A 22,974-nucleotide genomic window follows, 5' to 3' on the forward strand; every position below is an offset into this window, starting at 1 on the left:
TATAACTTGATAACAAACATGATTTTCTGACGGTGTTCCTCAGGGCTCTGTACTTGGCCCGCTGTAGTTTCCAGATGTCCAGCTTCTGTTAGTGAAATAACTCTCCCATCCATTAACATGCTTCTCCTCCTCCTTTCCCCTCATCCACCCCATGACCCCAGACAAGAAGTCCAACTACAAGAGAATGCGTCTGGCATGTTGTGTAGCTTGCGGTGGGGCAGAACATGGCTGCTCGTGCATGTCAGACAGTGTGGCTAGTAACATGGAGGTTCTGCACCGTGGCTTCCCCCTCACTCCCGTGTCTCTGTATGATAACACGACCACTTTACACTCCTGTAAGTGAACGCCTTCCCAGGTGGCACTTGTGCCGAGCGCCTGTGTAGTCATCTGTGCCCGCCGCCTGTGTACTGTATGTGCCATCTGGCTGGTGCAGTGCCATGTTGTGGCATCTGATGTTGTGAAGCCCATACAGTATCTGTGTGGTAGACTTGGACTCCTGCATGCAGTTTGTGTGAAATGTAATGATGCAGTTCAGTAGTTTTAGTTTTGCTATCCATTCAATCTTCATTTTAATGTTTTATTTTACGTTCGGATATGTTTTAGAATAAAACACAGCAGTCTTTATCTCAATTATGTGCAGTTCATGCTCAGTTTTATGCTAATAATTTAGATTGGAATTACTAACACTTACAGTATAGGAAGATGCTTATATAGGAGAATTATACAGTATATGCTGGAAATACATGCAATATATATGTCATTTGTATGCACTGCCATTCAAAAGTTTGGAAGATTTTTAATGTTTTTTTTAAATAAGTCTCTTCTACTCACCAAGGCTAAATTTATTTGATTAAAAAACAACAACAACAACAACAACAACAACAAAAAACAGTAATATTGTTTAATATTATGACCATTTAAAAATATCTGTTTTCTATTTAAATATATTTTAAAATGTAAATGAATCTATTCATCAAAGAATCCTGAAAAAAAATGTACATCATTTTTTTCAACATTGATAATAATAATAATAATAAATGTTTCTTGAGCATCAAATCATCATATTAGAGTGATTTCTGAAGGATCATGTGACACTGAAGACTGGAGTAATGATGCTGAACATTCAGCTTTGATCACAGGAATAAATTACACTTTACTATATATTCACATAAAAAACAGCTGATTTAAATTGTAAAAATATTTCACAATATTACTGTTTTTATTGTATTTTTGATCAAATAAATGCAGCCTTTGTGAGCATTAGAGACTTATCTTAAAAACACTAAAAATCGGACCGATGCCAAACTTTTGAACGGCAGTGTAAATGAGGATGAGAGGATGGATGTGTAACAGGTGTTAGCTGGTGTCCCGGCCGGATCAAGCTGGTTAGGTTGGTCTGGTTTGATGGTTTTAGAGGTATTTTGGGTGAGATGGTCAGGCTGGGAGACTAGCTAAACACCTCATTTACAGTATATCATAGTTATAGTGTGCCAGTGGTGGCTGGATAGTGTATTTGCATGATTTTAAGGCTAACAATTCCTTGATGAGTTTGTGTAGGTTTTCTTTTCCATGGTGCTTCACTTATTTGCTTTTAATCAACATGTTCATTTATAGACTATAGGTTTATGGTCAGTTCTGTAGAGAAAACGCTCACGCTAGCGTGATTTATTTGATAGACCTGTTTCTTTGGTTTTCATATTTTGCTACTGAAATGCTCACTGGTTCATCATTTCATTGCTCCATGTGTTTTAACTTCTTTGTCTTTGCATTTTCTCAGCTAAAAGTAACTATAACGGATACATCAAATCAAGTAAGTCTTTCCTACATTATTACTCATGTGTTTCTGAAAGTGCTGTTTCTTCCTCACTTCCTTCCTTCATTCTTTTGCTCATGTCCAAGCCTCAGTGTGCATTACTCATAAAAACATTTAATGCGAGCAGTCCAAAATAGTACATAAAGTCATACATAAATATGTGACTGACAAGCACGTGCTTAGAATAAACAGGTATAGTTATCGTTCTTGGTGTGAACAGGGCTTAAGTCTTTTACTCATTGAAAATATTTAGTGGATGTACGAAGTGAGTAAGTGTCTAGATACTGTACTCTCAGGGTCTGTGTATCTCCACTGATGCACCTGCTCTCATCCAGCACCAGATGGCGCTGCTAACCTGCAGTTCTTATTATGTGGAGCTATAACTTTATAAGCGGCTTATTCTTCACTGCTTTAGCTTTCATTTGTTTTCATTGTCTTCTGAAGTTTTTTGTGAAGTTTAGAATAATGCAGAATAATTCAGCTAACTTTAGTTTGGGAATGTCACCACTATACCTGACAGATGTCAACAATAAATCAATAAATAATAAAAAAAAAAAAAAAAATTGTAATACAGATAATCAATATATAAAAAAAAGAACATGCACTGGATTTAAATCTGGATATATTTTTTCATTATAAAAATATTAAATAGCAAACAAAAATATTAGGTTTCAAATCAATTTGACAACAGCACCTGTCTTTAATATTACAGGTGTTAGTCAAGATGGCAGTAAAATAGAATTGGAAAAAAATTATAAATATTTCTCATAAAATTACTAAAGCTAAATGTTCACTATAAATTGAATAAATAATGTTAAAATAAAATTTGAAGTAATATTGAAATAAAAAAAATCTAAAATAACCAACATTATATCAGTGATACGTTAGCAACAGTATAAAAATACTCAGTGAAATCCATGTTATTTTAATTTCAAATGTTCTCTTTAAATTGAATAAATAATATTAAAATAAAATTTGAAGTAAAATTGAAATAAAAAAAATCTAAAATAAACAACATTATATCAGCCACACGTTAGCAACGGTATAAAAATACCCAGTGAAATCCATGTTATATCTAGATGTGGCTGATTCTCTGCACTGCCTGATAATGAATGTTTCTTGTCCGACAGTAAATGATGAGCTCAATCCAACATTCCAGCCCCAGAATCCTAAAGCCACGCTAAGCCGAGCCGCGAGCGCAGTGAGAACAGTGAGAGCGCCCCCTGCTGTCCGGGTGCCGTTAGTTAATAACCGTAAAGGGAGTGTGCTGTCGCCCGCCGCCTCATACCTGCACAGACTGAGCCTGGCCAGCTCTCGAGACCTGTATCAGAGGGGCGCGGGCACAGGCGCCGGTCTGCATCGGGCCTGTAGTCTGCCTGTTAAATACAGATATCATTCCAGCTCCACCATCAGACTCCGTAAGACTCGGCCTGGCAGTGTGGCAAATGCATGTTTCTAACAGAGTTCAGAAATACTAAAACGCTCCTGTGTTGATTATTGGAAAAATATTTTTTTTCATTAACTGTGTTTTTGTAGGTCGTTTAATAGAGCTAAGGGCAAAAAATAAAACCACAAACAAGTGAATAATAATTTAAGCCACTCAAAAGAAAGAATGTGGAACAGAATTATGATTGCATCTTAATAAAATTAATGAATATTTAATAAAAATGCATTATAAAAAATAATAATAATAAAAAAATCATAACCAGTGAATTCAGTTTTTTTTTATAAACTGCATGGTGCAAAAAGTTCAAAGTGCATGTGAAGTAAAAGCTAGACAGTGATTTTCATATTTTTTTTACTTGCAAACCTAATAGTTTTATAGTTAAAGCTAAACTAAAATAAAACTGTTAAAGTTTTTAGGACATAATTAACTATTTAATCAAAAATGGGCTCAGAAATATTTGTGGCTGATAAGTTAAATGATGAGTTAGTTAATATTAGTGACAGTATATTATATTATAAATTAATTAGGGCTGTCAGAAGATTAATCGCGATTAATCGCATCCAAAATAAAAGTTTGTGTTTACATAATATATGTGTGTGTACTGTGTATAATTATTTTGTATATATAAATACACACACTTGCATGTATATATTTAAGAAATATTTGCATACATATACTGTATATATTTATAATATATATAATTTATATTATATATAAATATAATTTTTTTATATATAAATTACAAATTTTTCTTAAATATATACAAGCATGTGTGTGTATTTATATATACAAAATTAATTATACACAGTACACACACATATATTATTTAAACACAAACTTTTATTTTGGATGCGATTAATCGCGATTAATTTTTTGACAGCCCTAAAATTAATATTAGACTCTAGTTGAAAGCTGTTTGTCCATTTATCAGGGCGGATGCATTTAAAAAGAGAGTGAAATAATCCATTTTAATGGATGCTACGTGTGGAACTAATGCTGGTAAAGGATTGTTAGTCAAACTTCCTACTCAAAACTCCCACTGTTTCTCTTTCCATGCTCTTCATCCCTTCGTATTGTCCCCTGCCACTGTCTGATTGTGTGTTTCGGAGTGTGTTTTATTGGTTTGTTAATGAGCGAGTGTTGTGGCGTCTCAAACTGTCGCTGGTGTTTCAGTAGTTGAGGAGGAACAGCAGTCGGCTCTGTCGCCCAAGAAGAAACAGCGTAACGGAGGAATGAGAACGTCGCCCAATTGCTCGCCAAAAATCAGGTGAGAGCGCAAACGTGTCTCTTCAATAAGCAATATAGCATTATTACACTAGCATTGCTATTATTAACCTTTAACATGCGAGACAAGCGCCTCCTACTGGCTGGAGTCTCTCGCCTCTGGACGGAAAAGCCTCTGATGACGATAAATGACGATTTTTGCGTCATCTGAGGTTTTTTTCCAGACACACGATACAGAAATCTTTCGTCTCAGGGGGACATGAGGGAGGGAAGCACGGCCACTCGAGAATACTACTGATACAAAGCTTAATGCTAATCGGTGAAGTGTCCCTTTAAGAACAAGTTATGTTCAACGACTGCCTGGCAGGAGAATCAAGATCTCCTGAAGGACATTCTAACATATCACAATACACACACACACATACATTCATTTAAAACATTCACAAGCTGTGATAAAAACACTCCATAATAGTTTTTTAAATGCAGAGATTGAAATAAATGGCTAATTTTTTAGCACATTCCAATCATTGGAGCGGCGAAACCAAAAGTTCATTTCTTTCTAGGAATAATCAAACGAATATGATTAGATGATCGACTATAAAGCATTGTGATGGTGAGATTTGCACAGATAAAGACCCTTCTCATACTGTGTATTTCAGAAAATATCAGTCTAGTTCTTGATCGTGTGTGTGTGTGCTAGTGTGAGTGTGTTTTGGAGGTGGCAGGGCATCTCTATCCTCTCACAAAACGACACCAGTGACTCCAGCCAATCACAGTGCAGGATCAGTCTCTGTCGCCTCAGGCTGTAGTTCTGCTGCCGAATCCCTCCCGAGTCTCACCCGCACTTAGTGCTGTCCGACACGACGCCTGCTTTTAACTCCCAGAACCTGCCTTTTATCCTGTCCGTCAGAATCACAGATCCATCTATTGATTCTGACGGATGAAAGAGCCGCTATTGAATTAATAAAAGCCATTAATATGCAATGAGAATAATATCTTCTGAATACTTTATCAAGACACCAGACAGGAATGAATCATATTGTATAGACTGTAATTGACAACAAGTGGGATTTAGAGGGAAATAAATCACCAAATAATGCATCATATATTTAGATTAATCATATATATATATATATGTGTGTGTGTGTATGATTAATATAAATATATGATTCATTATTTTGTGATTTATTAATTATAGAGTTATTAAACAAACATTTCATATAAATGTAACGGTTGACAAAATGATTTACTGATTAATTTTGTCTCCGTTTATAAACGACATGCTTTTTTCTGTATGTCCTATTTAATATTAATTTTGTCAGCTAGTATTAATCGACCAAAATTTTAGTCTAGTTTTAGATTAGATTAGATTTAGTCTAGTTTTTAGAAAATCTAAATTGATTTTAATCTAACGATTAATTTGCTCAAAATTATAATCACAATGATTGTTGTCATTTGAGAAATGTGTGTTTACATTTCATCAGAATTATTGCACTTTCATATAGAAGCACAAATCTAGAGGATGTCAACTCATACGCATGGTTTATTTTACCTCATCTAGTTTCATTATTTTTTAGTCATAAGTTAACACATTAACGACATTTCTCTAAAAAATTAAAATGGAGAAATTCCTTAGTAATTCCAATAATTTGGAATTACATTCACACGTAAATTAACACTAGCCCTATTATTGTGTAATAAAATATTAGCAGATTAAAACTGCTCTGATTGCTAAAAAAAAAGTAAATATCATCTGATATTATGTTTAAAAACACGTTTAAATAACTAATAATGATTAGCATTATCAAAACTCCTTGTGTAGTGTAACGTTCACATTCCAGACTGGAGGAAAGCGCTGACTGAAACGAGTTTTCCTCATTTTCACAGCTCATCTAAGACGAGTGTGTGTGTCGTATGGGCATGTAACACAGAAACAGCGGGATAACCGTTTCAGGCTAGCTTTATACGAGGCGTTTGATCGTCTGCACAGTTCTGCAGTAGCCTCAGGGCTCTCCGAACACACTTGTGTGTGTGTGTGTGTGTGTGTGTGTGTGTGTGTGTGTGTGTGTGTGTGTGTATCAGCTGTGGTTAGAGCAGGCCCGGGTGAATTAGTAATGAAGAGCAGATTGAATCGAGCTCTTTAGAAAGCATGTTAGTGTCAGGTTATATGAGGGAAGAGACTCTCTCAGGACACCGATGCTTTTCATAGCCTGGAGAACATCAGGGTTTGAGCTCAGCCGATGGACACACATTTATGATAAACAATGCAAAATAACCTAAATATTCTCTCATCTAGTATTTCTGCAGTACCCCTCAATCTTAGGCCAGTGTCCTAGCTATATTATCACTATACATTATCAGTTTTATTCGCTTTATTTATCGTATAAAGCAAACATACACACACACACACACACAGATATCCAGTATCGTAGTTATATTATCATGTATTTTGATACAGTAACAAAATCCAAAATTCCAATAAGTTATATATAAAATTATAGAATTATATTTTTAATTTTAATTTATATAAAAAAATGCTGTAATATATAATATATATGTATTGCAGCAATAAAACCATTCCAGTAAGTTCTAAAAAAGAGTAAATAATTATATAATTCAAAAAATATTTTGATTGATTGATTTTTTTTGCTGCAGTATATATATATATGTGTGTGTTTATATATATAAATATATACAAAGTTATATAATTTAAAAAATATTTAGTTTTTTTTTTTTTTTTCACAGTATATTATATATATATAATATATATACACTATTATACTGTTGGAAAAAAAAATACAAAATATTTTTTTTTAATTATATAACTTTATATATATATATATATATATATATATATATATATATATATATAAAGTTATATATATATCAGTAGCAAAATCATTCCAGAAAATTATATACAAACTTACATAATTATACAACTTAAAAAATATTGATTTATTGCTGCAGTATGTAATATATATGTATTGTAGCAGCAAAATCATTCCAGAAAATTATATACAAAATTAGACTTCCCACTACACTTAAAAAAGTTGTTGTGTTGTAAATAAAATAAAGTTGTAAATAAAAGATTTACAAGAAAATGCTATCAAAATTAAATAATTCAACGTGTCACTTGCCATTCCTTTGTAATCATTTGTGAAATTTATTAGCAATTTCTGAAAATTGTTTCAAAGTAGATCCCACACCAATTTTTTCCCAGTGTATGTTCAGTAACTTGAACATTATTATTCTTCATAAATCTCAGTGATCTAAAAATCACTCCACTTTAATTAGCTTTATGTTTAAAGGATTTCTCCAGGATGTTTATTTACATTATATTCATTATCTTCGTTTTCCATGATAATCCCAAATGATGTTTTGTATCAACCTGTATTTGAGTGTGTTTGTGTCAGGTCTTATCCATGTGCAGCTACAGGACCCGACTGAGACACACTCACTGTTGTCTGAGCGCTATGAGCAGATCAGCCAGCTATCGACTTTCTGCTGGCGAGGATCGTGTAAATGTGTTCAGCATTGACAAATCAAGCCCCCGAGAGTATCGAATAGAGCGAGCGAGGCGGTTTGTTGAAACATTAAACGTTGTTTCGCTGCGAGAGATTGAGTCTTTATGAATCTGCTGTCAATGAAGGTCTGATGGAGTCGAGTCTGATGTCACGTCTGATAACACTCATCTCGACTCTTCAGATGACAGCGGCTCACAATCACCAGAACCAAAACATGTCCAGGTCACGTTACACTCCAACATCAGAAAATCTCCTGTATATTTTACATGAAGAAAATGAAGCTCATGTTTAGAACCATTAACACGTTGTCACGGTCAAGACGAGGCGAAGCAGATCCATAAACAACTTAGAGAGAGAATAATCCAACAACACCAGAAATACATGAAACTGAGGGCATTATTTAGGCCTACACAACTAACTGAGGGTCAAAAACAAGGAACAGGTGTGTCAAATCAGTGAAAAAGTAACCATGACAACCAATGATAAACGTGCTAGAAACAATGAAGGCAAACTAAAAGTCCTTGAACATGAAAACACCACTGCACAATTGTTCTGCTTTGTGATATTATTTTCACGATAAGCTCATTTTGAAACTTTTTTAAATGAGAAAATAAAATCTAAATGACTTAAAATTGTTACTGTTCAAGTTGTTACCAAGGTAAATTATTGGTTTAGTAACACAATAATAATAAATAATAATTTTCATTGAATTTTTTGCTATATAACAACTATACTATAAATGTATTATATTGATAAATTTAATGTAAACAACTATACATTAATTTATAATAAATTTATATATATATATATATAATATTGTAATATAATTGTAATTGGAAAAGTAATTGAATTAGTTTTTGAGAGGTTAATTGTCATAAAATAATGTGATAATACAAAAAAAATATATAATTTTAGGTATGCAAATATATATTTTTTGTCCTTTTTTTTTTTTTTGAAACGCGACTCATGTTCTTGACGGATTTTTAATATTAACCCTTGAATGGACATCAGGACAGGGAAAGTGTGTGTTTGTGGTGTGGCACAGGTTGCCCGCGCTGTGGCGTCTCTGCTGACTGCGTGGTTTCGCTGTCTCGGTGGGCATTACATTTGATGGACAGAGAGCTGGAGGAAGAGAAGAGAGCCGTCTACAGCTCAGACTCTAATGGCCTGATGATGGAGCGGAGACAGACTGAAAATAAAGTCACGTCAGCCAGCTGTGTCTGACGGATGGAAAAGCTCTCTGACATCTGCTGAAACCTTCACCTCTTTAATGTGCAAATCAAACGTCCCTGAGACTCCCTGTTCTCCATCATGTCCTGTAACACGAGCCGTGCTTCCCAAGATCCAATGCATTCTCCTCAAATGTATGATTTATAAAGGCTAAAGCGTGTCATTGGTCTTGTTACAAATGGAACCGGAACATGAATTTGGTCAAGATGTAGGTGTAGGCGTTTTAACTTTTTAATGTTTTTTGTGGTTTGTTTATTTCAGGCATGACCCTTTGCTGGTCCCAGGACACGATCAGATGGAAACAATGGATGAGAACATAAAGAAATATGATTCTACAGGAATGTTTCACTGGTGTCCATCAAAAGACATCGAGAAGGTCCTCCTGGTGAGACGATCAGGACATTACAAAACAGAATTGAGTGAAATGACATTTTAGAACAGCAGAACTGCTACTTTTACAATATTTAGATGTCAGACCAGCGTTATAGTAATATATTATATTTTATAATTTATTTTTTCATATTTTAAATTAGATTTTATTTGTATATTTTCCATTTTTTATGTTTTAGTTTAAGTAATTTTAGTACTTTAACCTCAACTAAATGGAAATTAGATATGCTACCTTAAGCTAGGCAGCTAACTGAAATATTGTATGACTTAATGTAAGTTTTAATAATTTTATTGTGTTTTTGTCCGTTTAATTACTTTTTTAAAGAAAAATATGCATATTCAGTTTTTATTATTTTTTATTTGTTTTAGTTTAGTTATTTTCAAATGATTTACAAATGTTGCCTTAACAACAAACTGAAATATTTACTCAAAGTATAACTTAAAGTAAGTTTTAATAATTGTATTGTTTTTGTCAGTTAAATTACTTTTTTTAATGAAAAATATGCATGTTTTTTTTAGTTTTTTTTTTTTTAGTTGAGTTATTTTCAGTTTTAGTGTTATTGATTTTAGTTCTTCAACAAACTGAACGAAAATTACAAATGTGTCCTTGCCGACTAACTGAAATATTTACTCAAACTATAACTTAAAGTTATAAGTTTTAAGAATTTTGAGTATTTTTGTCTATTTATTTTTTATTTCAGTTTTCAACTAAACGAACATGAGAAATGTTGCTTTGGCAGTTTGCTGAAAGTATAACTGAAAGTTTTTTATTTAATTTAATTTAATTAACCTATACGTTTTTTTCAGTAGTTTTCGTTATTAACGGTGTCAGACTAGTGTTCGTGAGGTCAGTTATCACTCATATTTGTGTGTGTTCTCTCTCAGACTCGGAGCGAGGCGGCGATGACCGTTTTGAGTGGTCACGTGGTGGTTTGTATATTCGGGGACGTGAAGTCGGCCCTGATTGGTCTGCGTAACCTGGTGATGCCTCTGAGAGCCAGTAACTTCCATTATCATGAGCTGAAGCCCATCGTGTTCGTGGGGTCTCTGGAGTACCTGAAGAGAGAGTGGGAGACGCTACACAACTTCCCCAAAGTCTCCATCTTACCGGTGAGTGGCGTCTCTCTCGGTTAAACCAGTGATGGCGTACATCGGCGTGTTTCTGATGCCTGTCACTCGTTCAGGGCACTCCGCTGAGCCGGGCCGATCTGAGAGCCGTCAACATCAACTTGTGTGACATGTGCGTCATCCTGTCAGCCAATCAGAACAATATCGACGACGCCTCTCTGCAGGATAAGGAATGTATTCTGGCGTCTCTCAACATCAAGTCTATGCTGTTCGATGACAGTATTGGACTTCTGCAGGCCAACTCTCAAGGTAACGGCGGGACCGGACTGTCAGAACAATACAATGCGGAACATATGTCTTGTTTTCCATTACATATGTTTAATAAAATAGTATTTACTTGAGATATTGAGATTTAAGATAGTGAGTTTATGCTTAAAATAAAATATCTGACAGTGGGATTGGATTCAAAGGGAAAATAAGGTTTTTTTTTTACTTATTTTAAATTCACTTCATTTTCATACAAGACTTAATATCTGAAAGTGCCCCTGTTATGCTATTTTAAAGGTTCCTAATGTTGTTTTGGAGTCTCCAACAACATGTTTGCATGCATTTAAGGTCTAAAACACTTTAATATTCTCATAATAATCATTGCAGCATCAGCTCTTTTCTCTCAGTGTCTGAAACGCTTTGTCTGCAGATTCAGTCTCTCTAAACCCCGCCTCTCTGAACGCTGCTCTGCTCTGATTGGTTAGATGGCTCAGTCTGCTGTGATTGGTCAGAAAGCAAACGCTTATTATCATATCTGAATCTCAGCTCTTGATCACAGTGATACGAACAGTGACGATGGCGTGGGTTTTACCGTGTCAATCTCAGAAAACAGCGTCTTCTCCACATGAACAACATGAGCCAAACTCTCCAGTCTCAGATACACTAGAGTGTTTGAGGGCGGAGCTAAGAGCCAATCTAGACCAGAGGCTGGCGTTATGCAAATTAGTTGCAAACCCACGTAGGTTCAGCAGGAAGTGAGACTGAATTACGGACGACTCGTCTCAAGCAGTTCAGAATCACTTCTTTCTTTTGGGACACAATTTTTTTGCAGTTAAATCCAAACAGACAGTCAGAAAGGAGTGGAATGGTTTTGTTTGTAACTGATAGTTGTTCTTCTGTCGTGTTCCTGCTCCAGGTTTCACTCCTCCCGGAATGGATCGCTCCTCTCCGGAGAACAGTCCTGTCCACGGACTGGTACGACAGGCGTCCATAACCACAGGAGCAAACATTCCCATCATCACTGAGCTCGGTGAGACTCAAATTTCAACCTTTCACTCTTACTCAGCAAGGACACATTCAGTTGATCAAGAGTGACAACATTGTTATAATGTTACAAAAGATTCTATTTAAAATAACTGCAGTTCTTTTGAACTTTTTTATTCACCAAAGAATCATGAAAAATAAAATGTATCACAGTTTCCACACAAAAATATGAACTGTTTTTAACATTGATAATAATCATAAATGTTTCTTGAGCATCAAATCCTCATATTAGAGTGATTTCTGAAGGATCATGTGACACTGAAGACTGGAGTAATGATGCTGAACATTCAGCTTTGATCACAGGAATAAATTGGATTTCACTATATATTAACACAGAATACACTAATTTTAAGTAGTAATAATATTTCACAATATTACTGTTTTTATTGTATTTTAGATCAAATTATATATTATATATAATTATATATAAAAAAAAATCTGTAACACTTTACCATAACATTAACTAACAATGAGCAATACATTTGTTCCAGTATTTATTAATCAATTAAATAATACAACCAGGTAAAACTTTACATTTTAATAATGTATTAATAAATGTTGACATTAACATTAACAAAGACTAATAAATGCTTAAGAATTTATTGTTAATTCTTAGTGCATGTTTACTAATGTTAACAAATGGAAGCTGGGAAAAAGTTGCACTTGCGTGTAAATGGCTGTTTTAGTAACTGGTGGTTTTGGTAAGTTGCTAGAAGTCATGTTGAAGCTGGTTTCTGGGTTTCTGGTAACTAGCTGCTATGGTAACTGGTTGTTTTATGCTGATAGCTAAAACAGACAAGTTGCTGCCCCTGGTTTCCCTGAGCCAGGACAAGAGCAGCGGAAACAACATCCCAATGATAACTGAGCTGGGTAAGACCCGCTGACGGGCGCTCACCGGAAACACGTGCTTCGTTTCTCTTCCTTTAGACTTTATTCCTTTGGTTCTGTCAGTGCTTCAGTTTTCTTTTCATGCACTCTGTTGCTTTATGAGGGTGTTTTTGCATGAGCGCCGTGTGTGACTCTTGCATGCTGTGAGTCCTGTGTGTTTTTGTGTGGTGAGACGCTGGTCCTTCCTGTCAAACTGCTAATCAACTGTCTTTAATAAAATAATCTGTCACTCCGTTTCTGAGTCTCAGACTGGAAACACACGAGTTCAGGGTCCAAAATGAACTTCCTGCCACTTCTGCCAATGAATTGACAATATTTTCTGACATAAATGTTTTTTACTGACCATGAAACTGCATTTTGCATTATTTTTATTATATATATATATGTATATATATATATGTATATATATATATATATATATATATATATATATATATATATATATATGTATATATATCAAATATAGACTTGTTTTATCAGGCTCATCCATTAATACACATCATAACATCATGTTGCTTTAAGAAGGTATGGATAAAAAGTAGAACATTTAGACTTTATTGTTCTTCTATGCTATTATTCTTACCATTTTACTTCTAATAAATTACATTTTCTAGCCACTTAACTGGTCCATTTCATTTACTCACCAAAACCTGTTTTACTCACATTTCCCTGATACCAAGGTAACCGATTGCTTGAGTAACACAGCTGGTGGTAAAATAATTATTTTATTTATTTAAATCAACTAAAAGGCAGTTCAACAAATGCAAATAAAAAATAATTGTATTAAATTTAATCTAAAATTTCTGACTTAAATTGTGACTGGAAAAGTAATGAGAATTCGTATTTGGGGGGATTGTCATAAAAAAAATTATAATACAAAAAAGTCATAAAAGGGTCCATCTTTGTGCAATATGTATTTTAAATGTGTTTTTTTATTTTAGTTTAATTTTGTGGTGAAACATGACTCATGATCCATGATCAGACTTATTTTTGGCAGGTTTCATCAGAAGTCCTGAAGGTGTGGAGAAAAACATTAACTAGACAGAATTCATTGGTTTTATTTTATTTTTGGCTGTTCTTCTTCTAATAAAGTTCTTATTAAATCTACCAGCCACTACACTGATAAAAGTTACTCCAAAAAGTGTTCATTTTTGACCCTGTTTTGTCCTGTTATTTCCTGTGAATATTCTTTAATAATAATCCTCAATTAAATACAGTAATTGCCTAACAATCAGTGTGTGTGTGTGTGTGTGTGTGTGTGTGTGTGTGTGTGTGTGTGTGTGTGTGTGTGTGTGTGTGTGTGTGTGTGTGTGTGTGTGTGTGTGTCTGCAGTGAACGACTCAAACGTCCAGTTTCTGGACCAGGATGATGACGACGACCCCGACACAGAGCTGTATCTCACACAACCCTTCGCCTGTGGAACGGCGTTTGCCGTCAGTGTGTTGGATTCATTAATGAGTGCTGTAAGTCTCACTGAAAACACTGACGTCAGACCTCAAGCTGTCCTGCGTCTTTAAAGGGATAGTTCACCCAAACATGAAAATTAGCCCATGATTTACTCACCCTGAAGCCATCCTAGGTGTATATGACATTCTTCTTTTAGACGAATACAATCTGAGTTATATTAAAAAATGTCCTGGCTCTTCCATCATAAAAGTGCATCTATCATCATAAAAGTGCATCTATCCATCATAAAAGTACATTTATCCATCATAAAAGTGCATCTATCCATCATAAAAGCGCATCTGTCCATCATAAAATTGCGTCTATCCATCATTAAAGTGCATCTATCCATCATAAAAGTGCATCTATCATCATAAAAGTGCATCTATAAGTGCATCTATCCATCATAAAAGTGCATCTATCATCATAAAAGTGCATCTATCCATCATAAAAGTGCATTTATCCATCATAAAAGTGCATCTATCCATCATAAAAGTGCATCTATCATCATAAAAGCGCATCTGTCCATCATAAAAGCACATCTGTCCATCATAAAATTGCATCTATCCATCATAAAAGTGCATCTATCCATCATTAAAGTGCATCTATCCATCATAAAAGTGCATCTATCCATCATAAAAGTGCATTTATCCATGATAAAAGTGCATCTATTCATCATAAAAGTGCATCTATCCATCATAAAAGCACATCTATCCATCATAAAAGTGCATTTATCCATGATAAAAGTGCATCTATCCATCATTAAAGTGCATCTATCCATCATAAAAGTGCATCTATCCATCATAAAAGTGCATTTATCCATGATAAAAGTGCATCTATTCATCATAAAAGTGCATCTATCCATCATAAAAGCACATCTATCCATCATAAAAGTGCATCTATCCATCATAAAAGTGCATTTATCCATGATAAAAGTGCATCTATTCATCATAAAAGTGCATCTATCCATCATAAAAGCACATCTATCCATCATAAAAGTGCATTATTAAGTTATAAGATTGTATTCGTCTGGAAGAATAATGTCATATACACCTAGGATGACTTCAGGGTGAGTAAATCATGGGTTAATTTTAATTTTTAAGTGAACCATCCCTTTAATGCTTCCGTATGTCTTTTGCTCTCAGACGTACTTCAATGACAATATCCTGACTCTGATCCGGACGTTGGTGACGGGAGGTGCCACACCGGAGCTGGAGGGTTTGCTGGCGGAGGAGAACGCTCTGAGAGGAGGTTACAGCACTCCTCAAACTCTGGCCAACCGAGACCGGTGCCGGGTCGCTCAGCTGGCGCTCTACGACGGACCCTTCGCTGACCTGGGGGTGAGCGTCTTCAGGTTTATTCATGTTTATGTGACATGCAGTGTCTCAGAACAGGGTTTGAACACATGAAATGCCAGTAGCCATGTTTCCAACCATATATTTGTATGCAAATTTGGGGATATTGCTTAAGAAACGCTGGATGGAAAAGGACGGTTCTCAGATCACACTTAAAATGTAGAGGTGATACAGCTTTTTCTGATTAAATGTTCTTTTTCTATTTTCCTCAGCTTTTAATAATGTGTTGTAAATCGTATGTATTTTTTTTGTTATTTTTGTTATTTTTATGTACAGCACATTGGTACCCATTGTGGTTCTTGAACGTGCTCTAGAAATAAAGTTGAGCTCCACAAATGTGCATTCGTATACGCTTAACTGAGGTGGATAATGTTTTATCCAATCAGAAGACAAACGAATAAGCTATGATAAAAACACATTTATCGAATAAATCTCTCGATGTGCAACACAAAATTGGCGTCAGAGGATGTGATTGGATGTTTGGAGGCTTGATAGTAAAATACTAAAACTGTTCCTCTCTCAGTTTAGTAGCAGCATATGATGTTTATGTGTTTTGGTTTTTCAGGATGGTGGCTGTTATGGAGATTTATTCTGTAAAGCATTAAAGACGTACAACATGTTGTGTTTTGGGATCTACCGGTTAAGAGACGCGCACCTGGGATCACCCAGTCAGTGCACCAAACGGTGAGGGAACACAAGTCAATTTGTTTTGTATGTAATATTTAAACATTTTTTTGCCTTTTTGAAAGAGTCCCTTTTATTTGATCTAAAACACAGTAATATTGTGAAATATTATTACAATGTAAATCAGCTGTTCTCTATGTGAATATACAGTAAAGTGTAATTTATTCCTGTGATCAAAGCTGAATGTTCAGCATCATTACTCCAGTCTTCAGTGACACATGATCCTCCAGAAATCAGTATAATATGAGGATTTGATGCTCAAGACAGATTATTATCAGTGTTGAAAACAGTTGTGCTGCTTCATATTTTTGTGTTTTTCAGGATTCTTTGATGAATAGAAAGTTCAAAAGAACAGCATTTATTCTGATGGTCTCCTGTAGATATTCTGTTATCCATGGGTGTGTTCACGCTTGGCATGTTTGGTTGGATTAAAACGAATTCTTCTGCGATTGCTCTGTTAGTGCGGTCAGAGTGAGCGCTGCCGTCTGAACCGTGGAGCGCACCAAACAAGCGGACCGAGACGCTGGAAACATGGGTCTCAGTTCGCTTCCAAACCAACTCTGGTGCGGTTTGACTGAAATCTAAACACAACACGGACCAAAGACATGTGAACAAACCGAAAGCAGGACGTGATGTCACAAAATGCGACCCTAAATAGAACGGAATACTGTTTTTCTCGTCATACTCATGATGTTCATCATGAGGCATCAGAACTGTGTGTGTGTGTGTGTGTGATGGAGGGATTCCTGCTGCTGTTTTGACTCATTTACACACTTTATAAGCTCTTCACAAGTTCTCAGCTGGTCAAAATACCATCATATGTAGGCTACACACACACACACACAACGAGCGCATTTATCCCAGAACACACCCTTGTTTTGGATACAACACGTAATAAAAACCGACCAATCAGGTTGTGAACATAATATCCCTATGCCTTAGGCTCAGTGTTAAAATGCCAGTGTGAACGCTAAGTGGACCAGGACTAAATGTTTTTTTTGTTTGTTATTTTGTCTGGACCGAACGAGCCAAGCGAACTGAACTACAAGTGTGAACGCCCTATAAGTAACGTTGAAGCTACATGTCCACTAACTCAGAGTATTAGTAGCCTGTTTGGGCTCAGATTAGGAGAATAAGTTACAGTATATTCAGCAGAATGTCTGAAGGGGACCATCAAAATAATGTTAGAAACAGATTTTTTATAATAATGTAAAAGAAACTTTTGATCAATTTAATGCTTCCTTGCTGAATAAAAGTATTAATTTCTTTCAGAACTTTTGCTTATATGTGACCCTAGATCACGTCACCAGTCTCGAGTCGCACGGGTATATCTGCGGCAATAGCCAACAATACACTGTATGGGTCAAAATTATCGATTCTTCTTTTATGCCGAAAATCATTAGGATATTAAGTAAAGATCATGTTCCATGAAGATATTTAGTAAATTTCCTACCGTAAATATATAAAACATGTATTTCTGTGAGTGAATGCTGCACAATCGCCAACATAAATGTAGAACTTTAAAGGAGATTTTCTCAATGTTTCGATTTTTTTGCATCCTCGGATTCCAGATTTACAATAGTTGTATCTCGACCAAATATTGTCCAATCCTAACAAACCACACATCAATGGAAAGATTATTTATTCAGCGTTCAGATTATGTATGAATCTCAATTTAAAAAAATTGACCCATGTGACTGGTTTTGTGGTCCAGGGTCACATATGAGCAAGTTATTCCTCTTTTCTTCAGTAGATTCCTTCCTTCACTCACTCGTTTGCTGTCGGCTGGAAGTATTGGCAGTGGTGTGTGAACGTTTGTTTGTCTCGTCACAGATACGTGATCACGAACCCTCCGTACGACTTTGAGCTGGTGCCTACAGATCTGATCTTCTGCCTGATGCAATTCGACCACAACGCCGGCCAGACCCGCGCCAACCTGTCCACCAACTCCACCAACTTCCCCAGCAAGAAGAGCCCGTCGGGCCAGTCCATCCCATCCTCCACTCGACCGGGCCGGAGCCGGAGCCGGGACCAGCGGGACAAACAGAAGTACGTTCCTCTGTAAGCGTTCGAGCTGTGCCTGTTTGAGCGTGTGACGTCACGGACTCATCATCACACGGTTCGGTGTGTCGAAACGCAAATGACGGACTTTATTTTTTTACTTCAGACGTATCAAATGTTTACTTAGCATTATAGATGTTGCATCTGTGTAAAGCACCGGCCACCGTTTACACGAGAAACTTGTGGGATGATTAGTATGTCTTTCACGGGTAACACTGTGTCGGGTCGATTCATCAGTTTTACCACTTTGCACTTTAACTGCACTTTAACCCTCGACTCTCACGACACCGGACCTGACGAGTGAACGCATCACGCCTTCCTAATGTTCCCGTCTCAGATCACCGTACAGTGGGCTCCAAACGGCTGACGCTTCTTCATCAATTATACTTTGAATTGAAATATTACAAGTCAATAACACATTTTATATTCATTAAATAATATTACATTTTTTGATCAGAAAAATTGCAGTTGAAATTTAAATGAACAATTTTGATTCACAACACATTATGTAAAACATTTCATGCATTTTTGCAATAGAGAAAAATCTGTATAATTCATAGATAAAAAAATGTATTAACAATATATATTTGAAATATAAAAAATATCAAACAAATGCATCAAATATGAAGGACGACGAATGAAAAACGACAAATAAAGTGAACAGAATTTTAAAGTCAATAAATCATAAAAATTATATATAATTTGCAGCCATTTTTTTTTAATAAACGTTTGCAATTTGTAATTTATACCAAATTTAGATTCACAACTGAAACGATGTCAAATAAACATTTCATGGATTCTTGCAATAGAGAAAAATCTGTTTAATTCAAATATAAATATAAAAAATATAAAAATATAAAGGTTGACGAATGAAAAATGACTAATAAAGTCTACATATCTTAATTTAAATTTTTTTTGATTATTGACCTCTAAATATTGCAGAATCTGAAATATTAAAAAATGTACGATTTTTCAGCGTTTGGACTCACTGTATTCATACATTAATACGGTATACTGTATGTGCTCATAAAGAATGTTAGTATTTTTCAAATGCTTTTCTGTTCGATTCACTGCCTTCTTGAGACGACGGATGACAGAATGAGAGTATAATCACATGATCAGCCTTGACAGAAACGCATAGCATATGCATGAAGACGTGCTTTTACGTTTGCCGCTGTGTGAAACATGCGCTTTTTGGCAAAACGTCACTCATGTTTCCTGACCAGGTTTTACAGTCAGGTTAGTGACAGGTTAATTGTGATTTAAAAACCTGACCTGAACTGAACCTGACGGACACACACTGAGGAATGATCATTGGTCGGGCGGATCGGACGTCTCGCGATGGGAAATCGAGCGTTATTCCCGGGATGTTGGTTTAAAGCTCACGCTCAGATGTTTCTGTGCTTCTGACAAATGTTTTATCTTCCACTTTCAATATTTCTAAGGCTGTTAAACACTTTTGGACTGAACTTGATGTCCAGTTTGGTTGGTACAACCTAATATATAAGAATGCTTACGATGTCTGAGGAGTTTTTGTAAAGACGCAAGCGGGACATTTGTTTGCTTTCTCTGTTTAATTCACGTTCATTGCTATAGTAACATGCTCACACCAAAGTTTTGATTCTCTCAATATCAAGTGTAAGAGATTTTTCTTATATGATTATTATGAACTAGTGTATGCGACATCTTAAACATAATAATAAAAAATAAACAAATTCTGTATTAATGATGTGAAGTCTTTGCTTTTAAAACACTCAGAACGTCAGTTCAGTGACATTTTAAATGATCTTTAATGTAAGCACAAATGCATTTTTTAAACACATGCATATATATATATACATATGTAACACTTTACAATAAGGTTCATTAGTTAACATGAACTACGAATGAACAATACTTCTGCAGCATTTATTAATCTTAGTCAATATTAATAATAATAATTAATATTAATTTCAACATTATTATAATCAAAGATTATATTTGTTAACGTTGGTAAATGCACTGTGAACTAACATGAACAAACAATGGATTTGAATTAACAAAGATTAATAAAAACTGTAACAAATGTTTTGCTCTTTGTTAGTTCATGTTAGTTAATACATTAACTAATGAACCTTATTGCAAAGTGTTACCTATATATATGCATAAGATGATTGAGTTGCATCAGAGAATCAGGATGTTTCCACTTACACCATTTACCTGTACCTTTCTTTACCTAAAGTGCGCCCAGGACGAATAGAGGGGTCTCAGGTATGGAAATAAATGCATGTCATTATTGCAACCATCTCTCATAATTCTGATGGTTATGAGCTGAAAACTCGTGCATTCGAACCGTCACGCCGGCATTGATTCTTTGCTTTCTAACCGAAAGTGAAGCCGCTTTTTCTGGCCGTTCTGAAGGTCATGTGTGCAGTGCATGTGTCTTCTCTAGATTCAGGAGATCTGCTTTCCTTCAGTCGTTGTCTTGATACATACGAGCTCCATAACACAATGCTTTTACCATGGTGACCGTCTGTAGAGACTGAGCTAGCGTGTGTGTAGTCCTGTAGTACATTCTTCCTATGTAGTTTGCATGGTTTTGATTTCCAAACATTTGAGCATGATTACAATGAAATCATTTTAAAAAGTCCCTACATTGCAAATGATCTCAAATGCATTCATCATCAAAAAAACAAAAAAACAATTATAAAAATATAAAAAAAAACAATCCTACAAAATATTGCAGATTTTTTTTCTTCAAATATTCAAATAATGCTAATTAAATCAAATTTTCACCTTTTTTTTTTTTACATTTAAACAATAAAAAAAGAAGTCACAAACATAGATAAATGCACAAGAAAATACAAGCTCAAGAAATCCTACAAAATATTGCTGAAGATTTTTGTTGTAGAAACTACTCTTTTTTTTTTTTACTCGTTTTTATATTGATAAATGCACAAGAAAATAAAAGTTCAAGAAATCCTACAGAATATTAATGATTTTTTTATTCCAATATTATAAATGTCCAAGAAATCCACAAGAAAATGTTCAGCAATATTGAGCGTCACTGGAGGAACTGCTCTTGATTTGGTTTTTTTATTTTAACCAAATATAATGTTTTTATAGATAAATACATGATCAAGAAATCTTATAAAATATTGGTGATTGCTACTGATCTCAAATACCTTCACAAAAAAAAAATAATAATTAAAACATTTAAAACAAAAAACACTTGCATGATCAAGAAAATACAAGATCAAGAAATCCTACAAAATACTGCTGAAAATTTTCTGGTGAAGTGTACAAAAAATCTTGCTGATTATAATAACTCCTTTATTTAACTTGCATTTACCAGTATATTCCATATTAAAGGGATAGTTCACCCAAAAATGAAACTTCTGTCCTCATTTACTCACTCTCATGTTGTTCCAGACCTGTGTGTTTCTTTCTTCTGCTGAACACTAAAGAGATATTTTGAAGAATGTTCAGCACCCATTGACTTCAATAGTAGGAAGAAAAAAATACTATCAACCCATCAACCGTCTGATCACCAACATTCTTCATCTTCATTCTCTATTAACCCATCTTCTTTAGTGTTCAGCAGAAGACAGAAACTCACACAGGTCTGGAACAACATGAGAGTGAGTAAATGAGGACAGAAGTTTCCTTTTTGGGTGAACTATCCCTTTAAATCATCCCAGTTTGCTTCACCTGTTCTCCTCGAGACGTTGCATAAGTGAAGTGAAGCCGTCCGTCTGAATGCAACATGTACATTATAAGAGCTGCACATGTCCAAACTCCTCAATGCACGAGAGTATGCACAGCTGAACGTCTGCTTTCCCGTGTGTGTAGAGCATGCTTCAGGCCGTAACGATGTCAATCATTCTGCAGACAAAAACTGGTACGCAGATGAACCCGACAACAGCTTCCCCAGGAACACACAGCTCAAACACACCAACACACACGCAGCCAATCAGATCAATAAGTACAAGTCCACCAGCACCATCATCCAGCCAATCAGAGAAGTGGAGGAGCCTTGAGACGACACACTGAATGTGAACTGTGTGTTATTCATCGACAGACTGTCTATATTAGATTGTGTGCATTTTAATAATGCTCATTGTTTTTCCTGCTCTCATCGACTTGAATAAATGTACAACTTGTAGACCTTATTCAGAGCAGCGCCGCGTGACCGCCGGGCCTCGTTTATAAAATGTCGTGTAGAAACCGTCCTGCATTTGATCTCAGGATCATTTCTCAAATGTGCGTACGTGTGATTCAGAGAACGTGAAGTGAAAGGTTTAAATCTCGAATCATCTTGAAATTGAATTGTTTACTTGCCTAATTAAAGCTGCAGTCCGTAGTTTTGTCGCCATCTCTGTTCGGAATCTGCAATTGCAGTTATTCGCGGAATGATCAGCTTTACGTGGGTTGTGCTTCGGCACGGCACAGCGCGGACGAATCCGATGTTTTGAGGAGAATGTGCGGCTGTCAGTTGCCGCCGGTGTGGATCCGGGCATTCGCAATCACACATTATACTTTGGGAAGTATGATAAA

The 22,974-nt window shown here is 35.4% G+C and overlaps 1 protein-coding gene across 3 annotated transcripts in view; it reads left to right on the plus strand.

Moving 5' to 3' along the window:
* The window catches only part of kcnma1b (potassium large conductance calcium-activated channel, subfamily M, alpha member 1b), a gene marked incomplete at its 5' end in the record, with an annotated part of 97,062 nt that extends 74,458 nt beyond the window's left edge, over positions 1–22,604 (plus strand). The window contains 13 exons of one of the 3 annotated variants that reach the window (XM_081393614.1): positions 1,778–1,810; positions 2,944–3,231; positions 4,434–4,527; positions 9,500–9,623; positions 10,514–10,738; positions 10,813–11,005; positions 11,880–11,993; positions 14,228–14,358; positions 15,484–15,678; positions 16,259–16,377; positions 18,211–18,426; positions 20,660–20,688; positions 22,309–22,604. In XM_081393614.1, coding sequence (XP_081249740.1) covers positions 1,778–1,810; positions 2,944–3,231; positions 4,434–4,527; positions 9,500–9,623; positions 10,514–10,738; positions 10,813–11,005; positions 11,880–11,993; positions 14,228–14,358; positions 15,484–15,678; positions 16,259–16,377; positions 18,211–18,426; positions 20,660–20,688; positions 22,309–22,457 — 1,910 coding nt within the window. In that variant the 3' untranslated portion in view covers positions 22,458–22,604. The remainder of the gene's footprint in view (positions 1–1,777; positions 1,811–2,943; positions 3,232–4,433; positions 4,528–9,499; positions 9,624–10,513; positions 10,739–10,812; positions 11,006–11,879; positions 11,994–14,227; positions 14,359–15,483; positions 15,679–16,258; positions 16,378–18,210; positions 18,427–20,659; positions 20,689–22,308) is intronic. The other 2 variants (XM_081393615.1, XM_081393616.1) reach the window with 2 other exon arrangements.
* Positions 22,605–22,974: the final 370 nt, after the last annotated feature.

This window comes from Scardinius erythrophthalmus (assembly GCF_964197995.2).
Source record: "Scardinius erythrophthalmus genome assembly, chromosome: 18".
Classification (NCBI taxonomy): Eukaryota; Metazoa; Chordata; class Actinopteri; order Cypriniformes; family Leuciscidae; genus Scardinius; species Scardinius erythrophthalmus.